Below are 17,621 nucleotides of genomic sequence, written 5' to 3'. Positions count from 1 at the left end.
CCCACACACGCAAATCATCACATAAACTAATCCAAGACTTGTCCTTATTTCAATTGACTGTCCCACTAAGTGATGAAGAAAAACTTTTTCTTAAGTAATTTGATATGATAAAGTTTTGTTTTGTCAAATATTTCAAAACGATCTATATGAAAGGTCCTCGCTCACATTATAATAATTTTCCGGACATTCGAATTCGAACACACAAAGTGTCTGAATATATTCTCGGATCAATAAACTATTTTTTTTTCTTGATTAGTTATTTATCGATATCGATTGATTTTGTTCATGGTTCTATTTATAATAATAATTGATTATCATCATCATCGCGATTGTCACTTTTCAATATGAAAATGAAATGAATGAATAGACTTTGACTTTTTCCCTCTTGATTCGTTCTCTTCTTGATCCTCCAACTAACAAAAACCAAATGCTTTTTTCAAATCGACAATATTCAAACATAGACCACCGTTTTTTTCCATGAAACAAAATCATTATCATCAGCCATCGTTGTTGTTGGTCGTTGTCGTCCCACATGTGTTTCATTCATTCACGGCGTCGATGATTATGTCTATGGTGTGTGTTTGCTTGCTTGCTTCAACGAAAACAGATTTTCTTGATTTCTTCTCACCAGAAAAGTCAAGACATGACCATCTTCATTTTGATCAATGAATGAATGAATGTTTGGTACGCAAATAGACACCGCCATTTTTATTTTCGTTTTTCAAAATATGCCCACCATATAGAATATTATCAGCCATGAAGTGTTTGTAGTGTATTGTGGTGTGGCCGTCGTCGAATGATCAACAAACATATCATCATATAAACAAAGTTTTTCTATTTTCAAATAATAAATCTTTAGCGGTGGTATGTCTCTCTGTGTATGATAATGCTGTTATAATGATTATTTGAAATTATCTTTTGCTTATTACTTGTTCATTGTATCTTTGTTTCGCTTCTCTTTATTCACAAAAAAAAAGATTTTGATGTGATTCTTTCGACATCATCGATTTGGTGTATATCGTGTGACACGCCCGTTCAATATCCTTTAGGATAAGTGATCCACACACACCATAACTGTTTGAATGTATAGATTCAAAACCAACGCCTCCATATAATTTGTTTCTCTCCTGTTTTTGTTGTGATTGGAAATTAATGAATATATTTGTTTGATCAAAGTCCATATAATCATCTTTATCATCTATATCATCATAGAAGTGTTGTATAGTTTTCATCAGTTTTTTTAATTTTATTAGATAGCCACCCACACACACACACCTCTTCGATTTGATTGAATCAACAACGGTACGAGAAAAAAATTCCATAAGAATAACTGTGTGATGGTGATGATGGTGGCGGTGGATGTTTTTGTTTGTGTTAAGAATCGATTTTTGGCTTTTGTTGTTTGTGTCCGATGTTGACAGAAAGACAAAAAAGGGTGTGTACATGTGTGTGTGACAATTAACCATTCATTGTGAATCCCGTTTTTTTTTGTTGAATGTCATAATATCGTTACATTGTGCATCCAGGTAAAAATGATAACAAACCAATTTCATCATTTGTGCAATCTGTGACAGCTGATCTACACAATAATAATAATAATAATAGCAATCTTATCATTATTATTTCAAATGACCGATGACCGATTCGATCTCACATCTCATATTAAATAAAACCAAATCAAAGATTTAATCATCACCATTATCGTGTTTTGTTCAAAATAATTAATTGTGTTCATTCATCAATTCACCAATTCATTTCATCTATCATCTATCGAATATCACCATCAGAATCAGTATCAGTTAAGAAAAAATATCTGATGTATGATATTAATATTAATCATTTTATAAATTCTAATCATTCGACATAATAATCCCAAACAAATACTCATCGAAAAAAACAAAAATGTCATCATATTCAACAACATCTACTATCAGTAATGGTAGTAGATGTTGTTATTATAATTATTCATCATCATCATCATCATTATCAACAAAATTATCGATCAATTATCGATCGTTTGGTTTATCGAGATTGATTCACCTATTTATTGTGTTCTTTTTTCTATTCTTGTCATGTAAGTTTTTGATTTTTAAATCTTTGATTGTTGTTGCTAAGGGAAAATCCTTAATCCATTGATTCTCAACCTTTTTGTTGTCGCGGCACAATTTTAGCGGCACAAAATATATATCAGTTGCATTTTCAGAATTTCGCGGCACACCAATGTGCCGCGGCACACGGGTTGAGAATCACTGCCTTAATCAAAATTGAAAATGAATAGCGCAAAGCCATCAATTCACATTGCCCAAATCCGGCAATCTAAAGGATAATGATAATATTACCTTTTAAGGGAAATACTTGTTTTTCAGATTCAATTTATTTCAATTCCAACGTTTTCCATTGACAGAAATGTTGAAAAGAACATTACTAAGAAAACAATTTAAAAACCCTATATACGATGTAACCTTGAAATTTTCTGGATCATTTTTTGATTGATTTTTTCTCTTTTTATTTAGTAACATTATGCCAAAGGTATCCTGATCGAAGTAACCAAAGAGAATATGATGAATATGATCGTAATGGTAAGCCAACCCAAAATTTTCAAATTTGATTTTTTTTCATATTGCAAAAAATTGTTTGGTCCAAAACTTGAACACTTTTTAATGGTTAAACCAAAAAAATTCCCAATTATTTTTTGAAATTTTTGTTTTGTTTTTAAATAAAAAAAAATTCATTGAGTATAGCTAGACAACAAAATGTTGGCTATAATTCTAGACCGTATTCGCATGATGTTTCATATTTTAAATTGAATGAAACATCATCATCATCATCGACTACAAATAATATTGATAATAATAATCATGATGATTCACAAAGACCAGTTCCAGTGAACGGTAAGATTTTCTTTGTGAAATTCTTTAGTTTTTATTGAAATTAATAAAAATTTTATTCAGGTCATCGTACATCACCATATGAATGGTCACGTAATGGTTATCGATCCCAATCCCAATCCCAATCACCGCCAACGTCTTCGAATCATCGAAATTATTATGAATCAACTTATCAACATAAAAGTCGTATAACCGATCATGATAACCGTCAACAAAAGATTATATCGTCACCAAATCGACCGCCAACATTAGATGGCGGTAAACATATGCCCGGTCCATTTATATGGTATAATGATACATTTCATTGGGCTGAAAATCGTTCTCGTGGTTATGATCCAGATTTGGATGGTCCAACACATGCTCCACCATCATTATCAACAACCGAACCAACATTCGATGAAGAAGAATGGGATGGTAGTGATTTTCGTAATCGACCAAAATTTGATGATCGTCATCCGATGGGTTTGATTTGAATTTTTTTCTCAAGAATTTCTTCGGGGGCAACCAACTACTAAATCTAACCAAGAATTTTTCAACTGTTTTTTTCATTCACTACAATTTTTTCAATTAATTCTTTCGGTTTATTGGGAAATGGGAATCACTTTTTATTCTTTTTCATTATTTTTCACAATAATTTCTTCTGTTTCTTTTGACAAATTTGAAATTTTCTAATTGAATTTTTTTTATAATTATCATCCATTTAGCGATTTATCCATCAGGTCGTTGTGATGATTTTCAAGCTTGTTATCCGGCAACCGGTAACCTATTGATTGGTCGTGAAGAACGACTGAAAGCATCATCCACGTGTGGCTTACGACAACAGATTCGTTATTGTGTGGTTAGTCATTTGAAAGAGAAGAAAAAATGTTTTTATTGTGATTCGAGAGATCGTTTCAAAGGAACAGCTCGTTATCATGGTATTGAAAATGTTGTATCACGTGTTGGCCAAAAACGACGACAATTTTGGTGGCAAGCCGAGAATGGTGTTGAAAATGTATTCATTCAATTCGATTTGGAAGCAGAATTTCATTTCACTCATTTGGTTATGACATTCAAAACTTTTCGTCCGGCTGCAATGTTGATTGAACGCTCACATGATTTTGGTCGTACATGGAAAGTTTATCAATATTTTGCTTATGATTGTGCGGCATCATTTCCAGGCATACCACTGGGTCCACGTAATCGCATTACTGATTTGGTTTGTGATTCAAGATATTCAAATGTCGAACCATCAACTGAAGGTGAAGTTATATTCCGTGTCCTACCGCCCAACATTCATATCGAAGATCCATACTCGAAAGAAGTACAAGATATGTTGAAAATTACTAATTTACGTATCAATTTCACACAATTACATACATTGGGTGATAATCTATTGGATCCACGAGTGGAAGTAAAAGAAAAATATTATTATGCTATATATGATATGGTTGTACGTGGTTCGTGTTCATGTTATGGACATGCAAGTCGTTGTATTCCAAGTAATCATGAAACAATACCGGATATGGTTTATGGACGTTGTGAATGTACGCATCATACAAAAGGTCTTAATTGTGAACTTTGTGAAGATCTCTATAATGATTTAGAATGGAAACCGGCTATCGGTCGACAAACCAATGCCTGTAAAAGTATGTTGATTTTGTTTTGGAAATTTTATTCCTTTTAAAAAAAACAAATCTTTCGTTTTTGTTTTTCATTATTCAGAATGTGAATGTAATAATCATGCAAGTCGTTGTCATTTTGATATGGCCGTATATCAGGCGAGTAATAATATTAGTGGTGGTGTTTGTGATGATTGTCAACATAATACAATGGGTGTTCATTGCGAACGTTGTCGGCCATCATTTTTTCGTGATCCAAATCGTCGTCTTGATGATCCTTATGTTTGTCAACGTAAGTTTTTTGATTGGATCACTCTTTTTGTTTGACTATTATATAAAATTCATTATCCGAATTCAGAATGTGATTGTGATCCACGTGGTTCGAAGGAAGAAGGCAATTGCGATCCATATACTGATGCTGGTTTAGGTCTTGAATCAGGTCGTTGCAGTTGTAAGAAAAATGTGGAAGGTCGTCGTTGTGATCATTGTAAACCTGGTTTCTGGAATCTACATGAAATCAATCCAGATGGTTGTGAATCATGTAGCTGTAATCAAATGGGAACTGTTGGTAATCATGGTTGTAATGTTAATACTGGTGAATGTGTTTGCAAACGTAATGTTGTTGGTCGTGATTGTAATCAATGTGCGGTAAGTTTTTGTTTGGATTTGATTTGTTTAAGATGTTAATTTTCTCCAAATTTTGTTTCTGTTAGCCAAATTATTATGGTCTGGGTGTTGATGAAGAAGGTTGTAAATTTTGTGATTGTGATCCAGGTGGATCATATTCACCGGATTGTGATCAAACAACTGGACAATGTAATTGTCGTCCACATGTTACCGGACGACGTTGTGATCAGCCTGAACCTGGTTATTTTGTGCCATTACCAGATTTTATTACATTTGAAGCTGAAGACGCTAAAACAATACAAGGTTCACCAATTGTAACGCCAAGAAATTATGATGAACGAATACATTGGACTGGTGAAGGTTTTAATCGTTTACCACCATATTCAGGAATTGAATTTCCAATCGATTATGTACCTAGTTCAAAATATTATGATGCAGTTGTGCGTTATGAACCAGAAACTTCGGGTAATTTTAAAAATGCTCAATTAATGATCAAACGTCCATATGGTATTGATCCATATGGACCATGTGGAAATTATTCAACAACCAATGATATTCGTCAAATTAGTTTATTATCAAATGAACGTACTGCTATTGTTGATTCAATATGTTTGGAAAAAGGACAACGTTATCAAATGGAATTGAATACTAATGAATTTGATCGACCTGCATTCGATCAAAGTCCTTCGATTCTAATCGATTCGGTATGTTTTTTTGTTTGTTTTGAATTTGATGAATGAATGCTGAATCATTATTGTATTGTTGCATAGATTACCTTGATTCCGAAAGCAAATGATATACCATTTTTAAGCGGAACTCCAGAAAATCAACGAAAACAATATGAATTTGAACATCGTTGTCTGATGCCATATTATAGTTTCAATCGTCAACCTGATGTTGATGAATTTTGTCGCAAATCATTGATGAGTACTGGATTCTATACATTTGATGGTGCACAACGTAAGTCTTATTTGAATCATTTGAATCTTTAACTCTAAAACGATTTATCATTTTAAAACTTATAGCATGTAGTTGTAATCCAACCGGATCATATAGCGCGGATTGTCAACAATTGGGTGGTCTTTGTCAATGTAAACAATATGTATCACCACGTACATGTGATCGTTGTCATGTTGGTTATTATGGTTTTGGACCGGATGGTTGTAAACCATGTGATTGTCATCGTGTTGGTGCATTAGATTCGGAATGTGATCCAATTACTGGTCAATGTAATTGTCGACCCGAAACATATGGCCGTCAATGTGATGAATGTCAACCAGGCTATTGGAATTATCCAAATTGTCAACGTTGTGATTGTAATGGTATGTCCGATATGTGTGATTCGAAAACAGGAAGCTGTATTGATTGTCGAGATAATACTGCTGGACATCATTGTGATGAATGTGCTGCTGGATATTATGGTGACCCATTAGGTCGATTGACCGGAATGGTTGTTCCTTGTCGTCCTTGTCCTTGTCCAGGTGTTGAAGATTCTGGAATGTCACATGCCCATACCTGTCAATTAGATCCGCGTACACAGAATGTTATCTGTCATTGTCATCCGGGTTATGCTGGTGAACGATGTGATCATTGTGATGAAAATTATTTTGGTGAACCAAATATCCCGGGTGGTCAATGTTCTGCTTGTAATTGTAGCGGTAATACGGATATTAGTCAACCGGGTAATTGTGATCCAAAAACTGGTGAATGTCTTCGTTGCTTATACAATACTGGTGGATCAAATTGTGAAGTATGCAGACCAGGCTATTTTGGAAATGCATTGGATCATTCTTGTGCCGAATGTGTTTGTCATCATTTGGGGACTGATCCAAGATCGGCATTCTGTAATCAAACTACCGGACAATGTTCATGTTTGCCTAATGTTGAAGGCATATCCTGCAATCGTTGTGCCGATAATCACTGGAATCTTACTTCGCAACAAGGCTGTGAACCATGTGATTGTGATCCACAAGGATCATTATCAATGAAATGTAATGAAATCGACGGACAATGTCATTGTAAATCCACATTTGGTGGACGTGCCTGTAATGAATGTTTACCAAATCATTATGGTAATCCCAGACTTCATTGTAAACGTAAGTTAGATTTGTGCATGTCATTTTTGATTAATTTATATTCGTTATTTATTAGTTTGTGAATGTAATTCTGCCGGATCAAGTAGCATGCAGTGTCATAAAACAACTGGTGATTGTGTTTGTATTGATGGGATATCAGGTGCAAAATGTGACCGTTGTGCACGGGGTTTTACCGGTATGGTACCATATTGTGAAGCTTGTGGTGAATGCTTTGAAAGTTGGGATAATATAACAAATATTTTGAAAACGGAAACATTCAAATTATTGGATAAAGCACGTCAAATTAAACAAACTGGTACTACTGGTGCCTATACCCAACAATTTACACAGATCGAATTGAATTTGGATGAAATAAACAAAATTCTTGAAGGACAAAATATTAATAAATTTGATTTGGAACGTGTACAACATATGATTGAAGAAGCTAAATCTAATCTAGCTAATCTGCAAGAAGCCCTAAACAATCACGAACGACAACTTGAAGATACTAAAACAAATATAATCAATGTTAATTTCAAATTAAATGCATTGGCAAATAAATCAATGGATTTAGAATTGGAAGCAAATCAATTGAAAAATGAAACATTCGCCCTACAAGAAGCTAATGTTGAAGGTGCATATAATATGACTAAGGATGCACAACGTCGTAGTCGTGCATCAAGAAATTTGGTCGAAGAATCAAGTAATATTCTAACGGATTCACAAACAATTCGTCGTAATACTGAACAATTGATTGATCAACCAAAAGGACAACATAATCTTACCTATCAAGAAAATGATCGAATACTACGTAATATTCAACAGGAAATATTAGAAATGGAAACTGGCCTGCCAAATATTAATAATCTGGTGTGCGATGGATTTTCTACTATTGATCAATGTGACAATCTTTGTGGTGGTGCTGGTTGTGGCCGTTGTGGTGGTATTAGTTGTACACATGGTGCAACTACAAAAGCATCAACTGCTGTTGAGTTGGCTAAAAAAGCGGAAAAAGATTTACAGGATAAGGATCGTCATGTGAAAGATGAACTTCGTCGTATTAAAGAAGCACGTGAAAAATCCGATGAAGCATTGGATGAAGCAAAAGCTGCATTCGAACGGATAATGTTGGCTAAAAATACTTCCACCAATACGGCTATAGAAGTAAACAATCTGTTGGATCAGATAAATAAATTTCTTAGCGATGATGTAGCGCAAGCTAAAGATGTTCGTGAAATTGCTGAAAAATGTCGTCAGAATACAATTTCATTGGATGAAAATGAAATACGTTTACTTGCATTGGAAATTAATAAAACTATTGCCGGATTGAAAGATATCGATCGTATCCTATCGGAAACTCGTGATTCGCTTGAAAAAGCTGAACATCTTAAAATAAAAGCCGATCAGGTTAAGTGAGTAATAAAGTATCATTAGTATTTTACAACAAAAATCTAATTCAATTTAATCAATTTAATAAAATTAGGAAAAAAGCCAATGATATTCTGTCGTTAGCGGAATCAGTAAAAAAAGAATTGGAAAAAGCATTGGATGCACAACGTAAAGCAAAAAACTCAATTGATATGGCCAATAAATCAATCATCGGTATTGAACAGGATCTAAAAGAGGTAACCAGCAAAGCTGACGAAGCCAAAGGTAAAACCGAAGAAGCGAAAGGCAAAATTGTCGATCTAAATGATCGATTAAATAATTTGACAAAGAAATTCACTGGAAATAAATTCAATATCGAAAATGCAGAAAAAGAAGCAATGGCTGCTTCAAGCAGTGCTGAAGATGCAAATAAGGTGAGATAAATTTAATCTTTTTTTTCATTGTATTAATTCCGATGATGATTGTTATAGTATGTTGTGGATCTGGAACGTAAATATCGTTTAGCAGCCCAAAAATTGGATCAAAAATCTAAAGTTAGTGATGATCTAAAGAAACGTGCTAAAGCTTTAAAAGATAATGCATCAACATTGTTGAATAATGTATCAGTAAAATTAAAATCAATCGAAGGTAAGTTACTTTAGTTACTGTGAAATATCACACTGAATTATGTTTCCATTGTTCAGATTTTGAATCCGATATCGCTAATAATGATCAAAAATTGGATGATCTACGACGCAAAATTGAAGAATTGGATAATGAAATGAAAAATCATCTGGAAAATATTGAACGACAATCGAAATTCTATCGTGACTGTCAAGCCTAGATGATCGAGCTTAGATAACGACAAAAATTCAACTTTTTGACCAAAAAAACAAACATAAATCGCCCATACATACAAATCTTTTTTAAAAATATCTTCATCTTATCAGCTTATCTTTTTTAAATAACTTTTATTATTACCATTTAAATATCATTATAGTACTGAATGATTATTGATTGATTAAAAGAAAAAGACACTCAATAATTTTTTTTGATTTTAAAAAAATTTAAATTTTTTATTTTTATACAAATAATTTTTTATAAAGATAGTATCAATTGAGAAATTCTTCCAATTCGGTTTTAGATAATTGTTTTGTCGACTGTGATGATTGCATGTTGTTGTGATTGTTGACGGCGGTGTTATTCATTGTGGTCATAGTTCGAATTGGACCAATGGTTAATTGTTTCATTGAATTCAGTGTTTGCGGCATGGATTTCGGATTAATATTCGGTATGGAAATATTATCCAAGGCTGAATAATTGGGTTTTAGTTGTTGCTGATTTAATGTTGTCGAAAATGGTGATGATGACATAGGTCCATTTCCATTGAATGGGAATGATAATTGTGATTGTGTTGAGGGTTTTGACATTAGATTTAGATTTGAATTAATAAGCAAATCGGTCAGATCTTTTGTTGGTGGTGATTGAGAATGTTGACTAGATTTGATAGATTCAGAGTTCAATGATGATGATACATTATCATTGTTAGCCGTCCATAACATTTGTCGTTCATTCATTTTTAAACGTTCCGATTGTTCTTTTTCGAACGCTAAACGTTCTTTGTCATTCAATGATAATGAAACATTATTATTATTGACCGTTGTCATTTTATCACCATCACATGATGAATCATTCAATTTGAATGGATCAAATGATTTTTCATCATTCGATTGTTGTTGATTATCAATAAAAAATGAATCCTGTTGTACTTTAATCGAATCCAATTGTCTTAATTTGGCTTGATGTTCTTCTTCAATTTTATTTAAAATTTCTCGAATTAAATTCATTATTGTCGTATACTGCAACAACAACAAAAACAACAATGAAAAATGTGAATAATTGGAGAAAAATCACTTACCTGTTGCAATGAGAGACCATTTTCAATCGATAATGGAACCAAAAATGGAATAATTTTATTAGCTAGCATTTCTTTTGGGATGCCTAACTTGTTACTATTGATTGTTAATGTAAAAATTCCTGTTTGAGGAAGAAAAGAAAACCATTAAAGTGATTCAGGAACAACACATATCAACACTTACCAACTGAACACATAATAACAGCCGGTTCACGAGATGGCATCATCATTATCAACGGTAGAACTTCATCCAATACTAGCCATTTATCTAAATGTTCCAATATTTTACCCAAACAAATCAGACAATTGACACGTACAGATAATAATTTTGTTTCCAATGCTAATCGTTTGATTCGAGGTAGGAGCATATTTTTCGAACCAGAAAAATCAATCAAATGTATAATACTTGGAACAACACTTAAACATAATTCTTGTATTTGAAAAGCATCCGATTCAAGAAAACGATATATTAATGGTATGATATGTTCTTTTAATGCTTCCGGCTTAGATTTAAATTTATCGACAAGGAAATTCATATTTTTTAACAAAAATAGTCCTATTTGAATTGGTTCTTTATAACGAAATACCGGTATCAATTCGGGTAAGATCCATGTATGAAATTCCTCGTTATCGGTTTCTTTTGCTATTAAAAACATTGGTGGCAATACAAATGGTACCATATCAGGATTAACAAATTCTTTTGCTAAACCATGAACAATTCGTCGCAGTTTTATACGTTTCGGTATCCGTTGCAAAACATCGGGAAGATTTCGATAAAATTGTGCTTTCTGTTGACTATCCCATTGAAATAAACAATCAAAATATTGCAACGTTCGAACGAGAACATCTTGAAATAATTGTAATTTTGACAATTGTTGGGCATCAGGTCGAAGTTTTGGGTCAATGCTTAATAAGAGGCGAAAATGTTTTCTAAAATCTTCAGGTATACAGGATAATGTTGATGTTTGAGATAATTTATCCTTTAAATCGATAGTAAATTTTTCCGGCCGATATTGATATGATGCATCAAACAATAATAATGGTTTTCCTTTATTATATAATGTATAGGCAATCATACCTAATGAAAAAATATCTGAACTTGTATCGATAATGCAATTTTCACTCGAGGGTGATGATTGAAAATGTTCCGGTGCTGAATAGGTAAAATTTGGTTGAATTTCTAATGATAAATCGGCAATGACTTTAAGCGAAGGAAATTTATATGGTTGTTCATTTGGATTCAATGTTTGTACACTGAAATCGAATCCAGCTAATTTCCATATACCATTACGATTTACAAGGATATTTTCCGGACAAATATTTCGATGTAGAATTCGAGCATCTTTATGAAGAAATTGCAGACCCTCAGCTAATTGTAATAGACCATATTTGATTTCAATATCATAGAATTCAAATAGTTCACCATCTTTTGATTGTTCACGTGCAAATGTAGGATCGAAAAAATTTGCCAAACTTCCCAAAACAGGTTCAGTAGCAAATGCAATTAGATCACGACTTTCTTCCAGGTTATGTTGTATGGTTAACATTGATGGATGACGAAGACGTGTCAATTGTGGTACACCATGTCGAATTGTTTCGAATAATTGTTCTTTTTCCTTTCGTTCGAATCGATCAGTTTTTTTATCCAATATAAACAATGATGCCTGTTCTTTTGTACTTTTTTTCGTTGCTTCATAAATTTTAAAACATAATCCTGGGCCAGCTGATCCAATTTCACGCAATAATTCATATTCTCTTGTCAATGGATTACCAGGTAATGCAGTTGATAAATTATTTGTAACATGATAAACAGTTGACGATACTGTATCACGTAAACGATTTAACATTGATTCCATTCCTATTTCCGCACAATTATTGTTTGACTGATGATTCAAACATAGTGGATCAACAAAACATAAACAAAACAAAAAATCCAAATTGGATTGCAATCGAATCGAAAATGAAAACAAAACAGGTGAGTTTTTTTTTTTTGCTGCTTCTGGCAATGACAGCCTGGCTCTCCCGTTTTTCTGCGAAATAACTGTTCTTTTTTAGTCAGTTGTTTATATTGGTCAAAAGATGGCAGCACCTGGATTGCAATAAACATTTTTTTGGCATTTTCGCCAGAATGACAATTAGCAATATTGATATCAATATTGATGAATTTAACAACAAATTTTTAATTTTTTCGTTTGTAAATATTTCTTTGAAAATAATAACAACATATAACATATTAAGTATGGAAGAATTGGCCTACAAAATGCCTACAAAACAAGAATTAAAATCAACAATTGAAAATCAACAACGACATAATTAATTTTGTGAACATCAACAAAAAACAAAAAAATCTTCAAAGGTAAATATATAATTAATATTTGATTGTGGGCTGTGGTGTAAAAGCGAGCAAAAAAGAAAAGAAAAACATTTTTCGTTTTAAAATGGCTGATTGTGTGACCACAGAAACATCATAGTGACCAAGAAAAAAAAACATTGATAAAAAATTTTCCAAATAAGTTTTGTTTTTTTGGGGGGCTTGAACATCAATAATAATATATTAGATTTATCAATTATTTGTTTGTCTTTTGGGCTTAGGGGGAAAAGAGAGATCGAAATCAATATATAAATTATTCTGGATCAGCAATAACAATAATTTGGATGATGTAATCAAATCGATTGATCAATCAATCGATAGTCATTTTTAAAATGTTCAAGTTTAAGGCAAAATACACAAATGATTTTTTTTGTTCTTTTTTTTGCTGAATTATAGTGCTCACCGTGGTCAAAATTGATCCATCCAATGTGATCCGGAAGCTTAATCGAACAACAATTGATGGAAGTTTGTAGATTGAATTGAATTCAAATTGGAAATTTGTTTTTGTTGCCGAGAAAAATGAAAATCAAAACCGTAATAAAATTTCTATGAGAAAAAAGAGATTTTTGATTCAGCAAAAACGATGCTATCCTATTTCTATATCAGTATTAGTCTAATGTCAGTGTTTTGCAAAAAACAAAAAAGGGCTGAAAGAAAAGAATAGAAAGCAGAAAATGTTCCATTCCCGATTTTGTTGATCGGATAATTGACAATTCTTAGTGTTTGAATTTGTTTCAAACACACATTCATTAAAAAAATTATCCCGAACAAACAAACCAAAAAGGAGAACGGGAAGAAAAAGAATCCGGAAAATTTTTGGACCAAACAAACAAACAAAAATTATGTCAATTTTCCCATGTAACATGGGAAAAATCAGCACACACAAAACACACATCATCGAAAAACAACAAAAAAATCAATAAATGACACAGGAAAAATGATTTTTCAGTTGATTTAACTATGTTTATCACCAATATAAATTGGTGGTTGTAATGGCGGAGGTTGTGGGGATGTCGATGATGATGATGATGTTTGATGATGATGATGATGAATGTTATTATTCTGTGTATCCATATAATTATGCTGTTGTTGCTGGGTAATAATCCACGCATTTGGATGGTGTGTTGATTGTTGTAGATTGGTTGTAATATGATTATTATTAATGTTGTTATTATTATTATTTGTAATTGTCGAATAATTGGAAAGTCTTGAATCATGAAAATATGATGCTGAATCCTCGTTTGTTGTTGGCGATGTTGTTGTTGATGATTGTGAAAATAGATTGGATGATGATAATAATGATGGTTGTTGTTGTGATGCTGGCTGGGGTGTTTGAGACTCCATTGCATAATTAACATCCATGGGATCAACTGATGGAGCATATGCACTAAAATTTAATGGATATGACATGTAATTATTTGGATCATAGGTTGATATTGATGTTGGGGAAAATATTGTCGGTGGTGATGGTGAAGACAATATTGTAGAATTATTCATTATTAATTGCGTTTCGAATATTGGATGTGTTTCTCGCCAATATTGCTCCAAATATTCGGCTAAATGTTGACAAGCATCTTCAAGATGATTTTCATCCAATATTACATCGAACATTTCCTATTGAAAGCAAACCAAAATGAAATACGATTAAAACTGAATTTCAATTCACCACTTGACTGACCTTTGGACATTGTGCTAATTTTTCGGCTGCAATCATTTGTACGTTTAAATTTTTGCTTTGACCTTTGCCACGTGATTTGATTAGACGTTGTAAAACTTTTGGTGATGATACTTTTATATAGACAAAAATTGGCGCCAACGGAGTTTTGGCCAAACGTGTTGGATCATTAATGGTATCACAATCCAGAACAACCAATTGCATTGTTCGTGCTAATTCAAAGATTCGCTCGATTTCGGCTTGTACTTGAGCTTTGTTTTTGGATTTGATTTTGATTAACAAAAATTAGGAATCGATTACCAATACTTACCAAGACTGGCACGATTTTCCATTTTCCCATATTCTAATAAATTTTTCTTAGCATTATTTGCTGAACGTTTTGCCATCGATATATCGATCATAACACGTGTTATAATAATACGCGATTCAAAACGATGTTTTAGAAAATCGAATAATGCTTTTTGCATCATATCGGTTACTTCATAACCTTTTAATGAGGGTCCAACTAAAACAACTGGTCGCATTGACGGTACAACATCATATGGTGCCGTATGTTCAGACTGATTAGAACAAGAAAAATATTTCAATTCAAACAAACAATAATCACTTTTTGAGACAAAATAACCTTTTTGAATAAAATTTTTCGTCGCTCTTTAATGGTTGGTGTGGATACTGATGATTTTAAATGTTTCAATTGGATATCATTATCATCAGGATTTTCTGTGACGATAAAGTCAAGATAAATAATGTTTATATTTACAATCTTTTTGTTTTTCCTTACCCGAATTAGATGCATTAGAATCACTTAGATTTGATTTTGAATGTGAATTCGAATTGATCATGGAATTGACGAAATTTTGACCGTGATGATTCTGTAATTTGGATGATGATCGAATTTTGGTTTGAATCTGATTTTGTTGTTGTGTACGAAGACCTTCTAATTTAGCCGGACTTGGTATAAAACCAATATCACAATTTTCTTTAACCAAACGGCCAATCCACCAATCATTGTTGTATTTCTAATTTTTTCCGAAAAAAACAACAAAATCAATCAATAAAAAACCAAAATCGATTAAATACCTCTTTGATATGAAGAAAATCTTTGATACCAAATGAAATTGCATAACCATGTATTGGTGAATCATCATCAACACTACCATCATATGAAACATTAGTACGTACAGCAAATGCAACCGGTTTTGTCTACAAACAAAAACAAATTTGACAATTAAAAATCCAGTTAAAATTGCAATATTCGATAGAAAGGATAAAAAACCAATCAACCGTCAGATTTGGTAGAAAAAAACTAACCTTAGCTTTTTCCAATTGAATCAATGCTAAACGTTCATTACGTGCACGTTGCTCACGATCATCATTCGATTCATGATGATGATGAGTATGATTATTACTATTATAATTTGAATTGATTGGATCCTGAATTATTCATCATTTGGATACGTTTTTGTTGTACGATGGGTACATTTGTTCATCAAAACCAATTGAATTTTCAGTAATTAAAGAAATTAAAAAATTGACATTCACCAATCAATCAATCAATCAAACATACCAATTTCATGATGTTCAAATTGAAAATTGTTTTCTTCTTTTTCAAAAATACAATAATTTGATGGGCGGCATTCGGCTTGTTTGTTTGGTTTGTCTCGATTCAAGATCAATCAATAAAAAAATTCGGATTGAATTGATTTTGAATAATGATGATCGATCAATGATGAAATCAATCAATGCAAGAAACAAACAAAAAAGAAAAAGAATTTGGATGTCGGCCAAAAATCGAAATCGAACGATTTTTTTCCTTTGGTCGAAAACGTTCGACTGCTACCACCACCATGTGATGGAATTTTGATTTTGCTTTTGAAGATCAGAAAAAAATCAGAATTCTGTGTGTGTTCTTGGTTGTTGTTATTGTTGCCTTTTTACTGAATAGAGAACAAAAATCAATCAATAATTTGAATAAAAATCAAATCAAAAGATTTATTGCCACCATTCTATTCGAAAAGGAATCATTCGGATTGGAAAAACTAATTGCACAATGAAGATGAAGGAAAGAAAAAGAGAATGTTCATCATCAACATTCAAAAAAACAATAAACATGCAGTGTGTGTATGAAGTGAATGTAATTTTGTTGAATAAAAGATTTCTTTTTTGTTTTTTTCATTCATTCATTCAATTCTAATGATGGCAATGAATTTCAATGTTACACACGCAGAGAGAATAAAATAAATAAATAAAAAAGAATTATAATAGAATTTCAATGCCAATATCAATACCAAATGAACTAATGATGATGATGATGATGATGAAATGTTTGATGACAATGATTTGAAGTTGATGAAAGAAAAGCTTTTTTAATGACAATTATTCTTTGTTTTCAAAGTCGAGGCTAAAATTTCATCAAACAAAATTCAACAACACATCAAACACACAGTGAATAATTGATTGGGTCTATTTTTCCAATTTCGTTTCATTTTCGAAATGAAAAATAAAAAATAAAAATCCACAAAAAAGAAGAAATCTTTTTTCAAATAAAATTTGCTCGAGTCAAAACATAATAAAAAAGTTTTATCTTGCCGAAATTCGTTGTTGTTGTTATTGAATTGTGTAAATTCTGCTGTTCGGTTATTCATTTACTATTATTGTTGTTGTTTTTCGGTTATTCTGTGTGAATTTTGCCCGGATCTCTCGAATTTCTAGTTTCGAATTACTTTACTTTCTCCGCTACTTCTTCATCTCTACCACTCATTGCTTTGCTGCTATTTCACTGCCGCACGACATACCACACACACACAAACATCAAACACATACTAATGCTTCTGACATTGGTGGCCTTTTTTTCTACGTTGGTAGTAGTGGTATATTCTGTGCCCTAGTTCATTCGAAAAAAAATGAAAAAAAATTCTCGTTAAGGATTCTGCTCGAAATTCTTTTGCATCAAAATAGGTTTTCCAAAAACATTTTAAGAAGAAAAAGTTTTCGGATAAAAATTTTTCCTGGAAAATTTCCACCCCTCCCCATCATAAACAAAAAGCATTGGAAAAAAAATTCATTTGGATACGATAAAACTTTGGTTATAACGGTGTTTT

The 17,621-nt window shown here is 32.3% G+C and overlaps 3 protein-coding genes across 4 annotated transcripts; 1 reads left to right on the top strand and 2 right to left on the bottom strand.

The window, feature by feature from the left end:
- Positions 1-924: 924 nt before the first annotated feature.
- Positions 925-9,462, top strand: LanB1 (laminin subunit beta-1). Of its 2 annotated transcripts, XM_027347114.2 has the most exons (14): positions 925-2,074; positions 2,514-2,579; positions 2,742-2,891; positions 2,952-3,350; positions 3,593-4,516; positions 4,593-4,781; positions 4,848-5,137; positions 5,203-5,820; positions 5,887-6,076; positions 6,142-7,212; positions 7,268-8,603; positions 8,675-8,993; positions 9,051-9,207; positions 9,264-9,462. In XM_027347114.2, the coding sequence occupies exons 1-14, from the start codon at positions 1,903-1,905 to the stop codon at positions 9,401-9,403; spliced, it is 6,021 nt and encodes a 2,006-aa protein (XP_027202915.1). In that variant the 5' UTR covers positions 925-1,902; the 3' UTR covers positions 9,404-9,462. The 2 variants fall into 2 exon arrangements, with proteins under 2 accessions (XP_027202915.1, XP_027202916.1); XM_027347115.2 differs by lacking the exons at positions 2,742-2,891; positions 2,952-3,350 and having other exon boundaries at positions 929-2,074.
- LOC113796823 (SCY1-like protein 2) lies at positions 9,450-12,509 on the bottom strand. Its single transcript, XM_027347110.2, has 3 exons — positions 10,659-12,509; positions 10,478-10,596; positions 9,450-10,418 (listed from the first exon to the last, which is right to left on the bottom strand). The coding sequence occupies exons 1-3, from the start codon at positions 12,328-12,330 to the stop codon at positions 9,672-9,674; spliced, it is 2,538 nt and encodes an 845-aa protein (XP_027202911.1). The 5' UTR covers positions 12,331-12,509; the 3' UTR covers positions 9,450-9,671.
- A 121-nt stretch (positions 12,510-12,630) lies between these two features.
- Positions 12,631-17,481, bottom strand: LOC113796826 (voltage-dependent L-type calcium channel subunit beta-1-like). Its single transcript, XM_075819577.1, has 9 exons — positions 16,809-17,481; positions 16,088-16,457; positions 15,832-15,954; positions 15,601-15,723; positions 15,302-15,539; positions 15,146-15,240; positions 14,831-15,080; positions 14,524-14,771; positions 12,631-14,459 (listed from the first exon to the last, which is right to left on the bottom strand). The coding sequence occupies exons 2-9, from the start codon at positions 16,094-16,096 to the stop codon at positions 13,800-13,802; spliced, it is 1,746 nt and encodes a 581-aa protein (XP_075675692.1). The 5' UTR covers positions 16,097-16,457; positions 16,809-17,481; the 3' UTR covers positions 12,631-13,799.
- Positions 17,482-17,621: the final 140 nt, after the last annotated feature.

This window comes from Dermatophagoides pteronyssinus, unplaced genomic scaffold (genome assembly GCF_027571235.1).
Source record: "Dermatophagoides pteronyssinus isolate colony J.1.1.1.1 unplaced genomic scaffold, Derpt_VIB-CSIC_2022.12 sq0004, whole genome shotgun sequence".
Classification (NCBI taxonomy): Eukaryota; Metazoa; Arthropoda; class Arachnida; order Sarcoptiformes; family Pyroglyphidae; genus Dermatophagoides; species Dermatophagoides pteronyssinus.
The sequence above is the reverse complement of the archived record's forward strand: the minus strand, read 5'-3'. Positions and strand labels throughout refer to the sequence as shown.